Genomic DNA, 8,304 nt, shown 5'->3' on the forward strand with positions numbered 1-8,304 from the left:
TCCCCCCCCCCCCCCCCCCCCCCCCCCCCCCCCCCCCCCCCCCCCCAGACCTCTCAGAACCCCTGAGGCCACCAAAATGTTAATTGGGCTTCTAATTTACTGTTTCATTTGCCACTATCTGTAAAGATCATTAAGTATCAGTGCAGGAACAATGCACCGGGAAAATTTGGCTCATTCTATGCACAGTATATTTCTGATACTGGGATTAGTCCAGTGTAGTGGTTTCACATGGGACCAACATTTGCTCTCAGGTAAAAGACAAAAGTCAGCCAATTTATATGATAAACTATCCTTAACATACCTTTTTAACACTTAAAGTCCTTGACATTATAAGACTGAGTTTAATGAGACATTAAGATAGGATTCACCAAAATGGCGTCTTCTTCATCCTACCATGTTGGGTTTTCTTCCTGGATCCTGAGGTTTAGGCTTTTAACATTTCTGTAATCAAAAATTTTCTGGGCAAAATAAACTCTTGCAGTTTGCAAATTAAATATAGACTATCGACAGCTTCAATCTAACAAGACTAAAAATCTAGAGCTGTGATAGTGGGGTTGCACTAAGGATGTACTTGGGCACAACAGTGCTTTTAATGTCATCATGCTAACATGCTCACAATAACAATGGTCACCATCTTAGTTTAGCATGTTAGCATTGTAACATTTTCAAATAAGCAATTAACACAAAGTTGAGGCTGAGGCTGATGGAATGTTAGTTTCGCAGGTATTTGGTCATAAACAAAGAAAAATCAATCAATTTGACTTGATGATGGAGCTAGATGGAAAGTTAGTGGATCATCAGTGTCAGTGGGATTCATCCTCTTGGGACCATGAATATATGTACAAAATACCAGTGCAATCTATCAAATAGTTGAGATATTTCAGTCTGAACTTAAGTGGGAGACCAACTGTCACTGGCAAATAAAAACATCATCCAGGCCTAAAAACCATGTCTTTTTTTCCACAGCACTTGTAATTATTTAGGCATAGAAATCTTCAAAGTATCTTATATTCATCTTAAATCAACCTTTATCAGTTAAAAATCTCTACATTGGTTGATCCTTAACTGATACAGTCAAGAGATACTTTCCGATTACTTTCAGTACAAGGTGACACAATCCTTTGATAACTGCAAAATAATAGCCTGACTACAATTAGTACTTGTCAGCATTTAATTTTTTCTAAGTTAGACTGCATACAAAAGACTTCTGAAATGAGTTGAGCATTTCACTGCAGTGGAGCAGGTATAGCAAGCTGCTGAAATGACTTTGTCACAGAGGGGAAAAAACGAATGAAGAGTACATCTAAAACCAATGATGGGTTTGAGATCATTCCCTTTCACACTCTTTTGCCACAACCTGACGAGGAAGCACAGGATGAGAGAGAGAAAGAGCAAGAGATGGAGATGTGCAATGCCAGCCAAAACTTTTTCAATTTCACCGACAATTTCCTGTGTAATTACTGATGTGGTATGATGGTGTTTTAATGACAGGGACCTGCCAGTGACAGTGACATTGTGTGTGTGTGTGTGTTTGTGTGCGCGTGTTGGGGGAGATCTAGCTGGGCATGTTGATGATGGCAGAGTGATGAGATGGAGCCATGCTGTCGAGATTAGACCTGTCTGGCCTCCACCCTTCACACACACACACACACACACACACACACACACACACACACACACACACACACACACATTAACACACAAAACCTCTAGCATTAATGCCACCCACACACCTCCAAACTACCCTACAATGCCACCTGCTATCTCACCATCACACACTCACTAATAAACTCCCCACAGCCCCTCCTCCTTATCAACCCCCTGATCATCAGTACCATGGTGGTGGCCATCAGCGCCACCAACCGTGGGCAGGTCAATGAGCCGATACCTGTAGTCGCACCAGGGGCAGCGGTACGGTTTCTCCCCAGTGTGAACACGTTTGTGCCGCGATAGGTGGGACTGCGTGGTGGAGGCGAAGTTGCAGAGCTTACATTTGAAGGGTCTCTCTCCTGTGGGGTGGAGGGGTTAAAAAGATAAGAGACAGACAATGGTGATGAGACCAAGATAAATGTTTTGACTGACTATATATATATGTATGTGTATATATACACATACATACATACATACATACATACATACACACACACACACACACACACACACACACACACACACACACACATAGTTGAAGATTAGCAGTTGAAATTTCAACTGAAGCATCAGATACAGTATAGCTGAAGTGTGTGCACTGCACATATGTCATAACTCACATAACAGTGTCAGCTGAAGTTTTTAAACTGTTCTCTAAAAGTAAGTCAAAATGAGTTGAAATGTCAGTTGATGTGTAGAAAGCAGTACAAATGTGTTCAGCTGGGTATGTTTAAAACTTATGAATGCATCTCCATGAAATATGACGGGTAAGATTTTGATAGAAGTCCAGATGGGAGATCTCTGTCATTAGATGATAGATGATTACCATATTTGACACATAGCCATTAATCTTACAGAGACAGAGACTTGAGACAGAGACTTGATTCTAAATTGTTAGGGCATGCTGATGTCTGTAAGTGTAACAGCAAGTTTAAAATTGACCATAGCAGGCAGCCTTTCCTACTCTCTGAAAGTTTTTTTTTATTTTTTTGTATTTCAAATGGCAGACCAGAGTAGTGAGGGAGTGTTTTACTCAACAGCTTAACAGATGTCAGTGTTTAAAACCTGCAATAAAACCTCAACCTGTTTTAAGGAACTGCTAACCTACAGAACATATAAGATGTTTCGTAAAATGCTGCTACAGTGACATTTCCATAGGCTACTGAAAAGAACAACATTAGCCACTGCATCCTAGAAAATGTTGGTCATGAAAGTGGAAATATTTATATATTTAGTATATAATACTAAATAATGGTAAAATGTTGAACAACACAAATATTAGCATCAGCAGTGGCCTTTAAAATATGTATCAGTCAAACTGACAAGAAAACTCTGTCAGACAGTGTGGTCCCTCCATATGCAGCTGTGTGACAACATATTTGAATATGCAGCTAAATCAGTGGAATTGACACATGTCAACACAGGAGAGGAGGACAGAAATTGGAGGTTTCGGGGGGAAATGACAGAGAAACTGAGGAGCAAACAAAATGAATTATGAAAATCTAAATGAATATTTATAACAGGATTCTTGATCCTTGGGCGCCTGCCAGACAACGGTTAAGAACAGTATTTGTTTCACTATCCCAATTTCCAAAAAAGCACTCGTTATTGACAGCCTATCTGAAAAATGCAATTTCCCTAAGCGACAGAATGACATGGTGAAATGATAACTGAAATTAAAAATCTCAGATTCAGTCAGCCATACTGGTACACATGCCTATCACTGACAGCAGCATGTCACACTGATGTGCCTCTGTGTGTGTGTGTACGCGCAAGAGAGCGATAGCAAACAGTTGCTAAAACTATGTGGAAATATTGGGCTCGTCCAGATCTTGAAGTGTCAATCACACATACATCAGCTAGTGTGTCAGATTAGTTTACAGCGTGAGTTCAGAATGTGTGCTTTGCTGCTTACCTGTGTGTTGGCGTCTGTGTTTGGTGAGGGCATGTCTTGTGCCTCCAGCAAAACCACACAGGTCACACAGATAAGACTTCTCTCCTGTACAGTCAGATTGAGAGAAGACGAAAGGGAAGAACACAGCATTAGGGGCTGCTAGGATGGAGAGAAAAATCATAGGAGAAACACAAATGGCATTTCATCATATCAGAGGGGGAGAAGAAGGGAGAAGAGGCAAGAACCTGAGAAGGAAAAATTAACTCTTCATTTATACTATATTTATTAAATATTCATCTATACACTCATTCAAATCCAGATCTTCTTCAATAAACCAAGAAAAATTATTATTTAAAGTATAATTCAAGTTAATTACAACAGTCTTATTTTGAAAGAATATATTGGGATCCTTTTTAGCCTTAATTTAACAGAGACAAATGAAGAGAGACAGGAAATATAGGAGAGATATAGGGGACGACATGCAGCAAAAGGCCGCGGGCTGGACTCAAACCCGGGCCGCTGTGGTAAGGACTCAGCAAAAAAACAAACAAGCAAACACAAGCAGCCAGCCAATCATACAGGTTTGGAACAAACAAACTCACTTGCAAGAGAATGATGCAAACAGTTAAATTACCCACAATGCCCCATTGTAAACCTCCCTCACAGTTAATAGCTTGCCTACTGAACTTGACATGTAATGAGGGCTTAGTGCCCACATTTTGTGTGCACTTACTTATGTTCTTTCTGTAATTAGTAAAAGTTTTCTCCCAAATAATCTGGCTACAGTGTTATCTTGTTAACAGTCTGTCTGATCATCTGACCACTAGTGTAATTTGCTTAAGTGATGTTGCCATGTTCCCAGATCTCAAAAATTGCTTTGGTGAATGTAATGTTATGATAATTCATCGCCACAGTTATAAAAATGAACCCCATGTGGTAAAAAAACAAAACAAAACTATCTTTTAATAGGACTTGGAAATAATGATACCCAATCATGCTTTCCTGTTACAGAGATGAGAATGCTGACAGGATATAAAAAGTTAATTTAAGGACCTTCTCAAACTGTTTGATTGTTACCTTAAATTTACATCAACTTGAAAACCAACACAAAGCAACAAAAAAAACAGATATTTCTAAATGCTGAAACTGTAAAAGGACATGAAACCTTTAAGATTTAGGGATGTGAATTGAGCTTAATAATTTAAATCAAATTAAAAGACAACATGTTTATATTTTTAATATGTATGTGTGCGTTATATATTAACCTTGTGTGTATGTGCATTTGGATCACGCTTATTATGACACTGCAAATACAAATAATGTCATCAATGATTAAATAAACTGCAACTACTGTTGGTTTCATTCACACGAGTATGTGAATCTACACAATTCATGACATTTGTCTTACATCAGTTGTTTCCCCTTTCTGCCTCAACACTAAAAATGGCTCACTATAATTACTCTGTCATTAACACTTTTTAATTTTAAACTTGCAACAACCTTAATTAAAAATAAATACAATTACATAGTAAACCTCAAATACTGTGTATGTTTGTGCATGGCGGAGGGGGGGTAATAAGCAAAAGGTTATTGAAATAGATTTATGAAATCCTTGAATCCTTTCGAGTGGGAAAGTCTGGTGGAGGAGGGAATGACTGATGCTTCCTTCACTCAGAACTCCTGCTGAGGTGCCACTGAGCAAGGAAGTGAGAGCTCAAGTAAAGACAAAGAAAAGAAAATATTGTATTAATGGATTGGGAGAAATGTGTCAGGGAGAAGAAACCGAGAAAAGGAAAGACAGATTGAACAGATGAGCAGCGGGTCTAGTTGGCTAACAGATGAGCCAAGCAGAAGTCACAGATCACTAGTGTATATCCATCAGAGCTCTCACAGCTAACTAATTCCTCCAATCAGATGGATCCGTGTAAATATGTCAAATGGGGGACGGGAAATTGCCAGTGTGGTTTATTGACTGTGATAAAATCTGAAAAGCACCGCTGAACATAATTACATACTTGTCAGAGCCATAAAAATTAGCTTTATTATCAATGGGATGGTTTTGTACAACTTCATTTGAGGGCGATGCCTTCCAGATGGGGAGCGTGGAGAGCTTTTTTACACTCCTCCTCTCTTCCCTGCATCTGGCTCTGTCATTAACAGCATGATGGTCTCTCCCTCTCTCTCTTTCTACTTCTCTCTTTCTCTCTGCCATTGCACACAGGCAGTCACACACTCCTACACACTCACAGCAACATTAGTGCTAAGATTCGCTAAGGGAAACACATGCACGTGCACATACAAACACATCTATAGAACGGGCACAGATGTGCATGCAAATGCGCACACACACATACTGATATGCAGATATTCCCACTTACAGACACACAAATAAAATTGCATGTGGTGCGCAAGTTAACACATTTCCACACATGTACATGGTGTATACCAGCTCATACATTTAAGACACTGTACGTACCACACATTCTAACATACAGACACTCACTGCACATGTACATCACTTAAATATTCATCTAAATGCTGATGTTGAACTCCAGCTCTCGCCACACACTGATAACACATTTGGGTGACTCTTCCAGCTGGGCCTCGGCGGTGCTCTGCTCCTCTTCTGTACAGATAGCAGCTTTCACTGAGTCCGCAGAGACAAAGCAGCCTCAAGTTTCTTCTATTACACCCATTTAAAGCCACTCGACTGTGAGAAGAGTTTTAATGCAGTGCCACTTAGAGGGGAGAAAAGCCTTAAAAAGGTGCATTCATTAGCCAATTCATACAGATTCACTTTTCAATCCCAGTGTGAATGGCCCTTAAAGGAACAATGTTTTCATATAAATAAATATCCATTCTACTACCTTCTGTGGCCGCATGAAATTCATCTTACATTTGCTGTCCTAAATACCTGATGTCTGATGTTCCTAGAAAGAAAATATCACAGAATGTGAAAATGGGCTACAGAAAGTTACATAGTTTGTATTTTTCACTGCAACAATATTATATTCAGATTTTAAAAAATTGGTTCTTCTGAATAAAATGAAGGAAAAAGAGATCCCAGTGATTGACCAGTGATCTCTGATGAGCAGAAACACTGCACTGAGCATTTAGCACAAATGATGGAGACAAAATAAAAAGGAAAGCATCGATATTTTAAACCCTCTAAAAAGAAAGTACTCATTATCATTCAATATTCACGACCAGGGTAAGCACATCAAGTTCAAGTTTGAAATCCTGACTGGTGCATGTTAACATTTGACATCATCTTTTTGTGGAGGAGCCCTGCTCACTACAAACCAGTGAGAGGAGCACTGACACAGCCACAAACATATGTATGTAATGTAAGTATCCAAAACTGTTTTAACTTTGGCAGATACTTTTGTGTTCATGTAGGACGTTGCTCATGGAGAGAAAAGTATTTCAGTGTCTTCGATGCAAAAACAAACAAACTAAAAGCCTTCAATATTCCTGTGCATCTAAACTCTAGAATAGTTCCTAAGGATCTGGTCGGACCTTTTCTCTCTATCAGAAAATAGCACCGGTCCACTCCTCCTCTCCTCTCCTCCCCTCTCCTCTCTCCCTTCCATCTCTCATTACGCCCAACGCTACAAGACCCCACCACAGAAAAATCCATAGCCATCGATCCCTACGCCCAGCCGCGGTCGCCACAATTATTCTTGAGGAGGAAACACTGGCGATAAATTACATGTGTGCTTTTCATCTGCTGTTTTGTGGCGGTGATCCCTCCAAGGACCTGGGTAGGGAGGTGGGGTAAGAGAAGAGTGACGTGCTGTCAGCACCGGAGGATCTGGCTGGCTAAAGCAACATGGACCCCTAACCCACAACACAACCTTGCTTTGACTGCATTTATTTGTGATTCACCATAACTTCTACCTTTTATTGGTCCACGAATAAGACTTCACCCTTACGTTAAACTTTATCCGTACATAAACGTACAAACCGTACAAAACCATGTTTATGAGCCTCAACCTAAAGTCTTACTCTAACCTGAACTCTCTACACTCTGAACTTAAAGATCAATCCTCAGATGTTCCCTTGCAGAGGTGAAGGCCAGATGCACACAGTTGCAAACTAACCAAAATCAAGCTATAGGTCCATTTAAAAGCATACATGAGCCAGTGTACGCCAAGTCCAGTTCCAGATATGACAATGCCATAAAAACTACATTTCCTGTTAATGTGTCTGCACTGAGAGCCCTTAAACTTTTTTGGCAATTTGAATATCGACTCATGGTTTCTCTCTTGTTCCCATCATACACCTCAACCCTCCACCCCTTACTGGAATAAAATATGCCTTATTGGGAGACAATAAAAGAACTTTGAAGTCAAAATATACAACCTCTCTTTGCGTGTGTGTGAATATATATATATATGTGTGTGTGTGTGTGTGTGTGTCTGTTTGTGTGTGTGTGTGTGTGTGTGTGTGTGTGTGTGTGTGTGTGTGTGTGTATGTGTGTTTTAAATAACCCTGGAGGCGTCTGCATGCAGCTATAATTGCCTCCCTCATTAGTTATGTTTTAGCAGGAGCGAATGGGAGGGCAATTAATTTTACCGCTTAATTTTTGACACGGAATCCGCTGCTGTATTGATGTGCTCGCCATTTTGGGTCTCATTTTTCAGGGAAATTAATTGACAAAGTGCGAAGATTTATCAGCATATCGCCAGATTAAGCGACAAACTGAAGCAATGAGGAAATCAATTGTGGCCCTGTCGCTGTGTTCAGCCCCCCCCCCG

At 40.1% G+C, this 8,304-nt stretch overlaps 1 protein-coding gene across 1 annotated transcript in view; it reads right to left on the minus strand.

The window, feature by feature from the left end:
• The window catches only part of LOC123968616 (zinc finger protein 407-like), a 61,410-nt gene that overhangs the window by 48,841 nt on the left and 4,265 nt on the right, over nt 1-8,304 (minus strand). Inside the window, exons 3-4 of the mRNA XM_046045484.1 lie at nt 3,566-3,649; nt 1,889-2,009 (exon numbers count right to left, since the gene is read on the minus strand). Of these exons, the coding sequence (XP_045901440.1) occupies nt 1,889-2,009; nt 3,566-3,649 (205 nt within the window). The remainder of the gene's footprint in view (nt 1-1,888; nt 2,010-3,565; nt 3,650-8,304) is intronic.

This window comes from Micropterus dolomieu, linkage group LG03 (assembly GCF_021292245.1).
Source record: "Micropterus dolomieu isolate WLL.071019.BEF.003 ecotype Adirondacks linkage group LG03, ASM2129224v1, whole genome shotgun sequence".
NCBI classification, from domain to species: Eukaryota; Metazoa; Chordata; class Actinopteri; order Centrarchiformes; family Centrarchidae; genus Micropterus; species Micropterus dolomieu.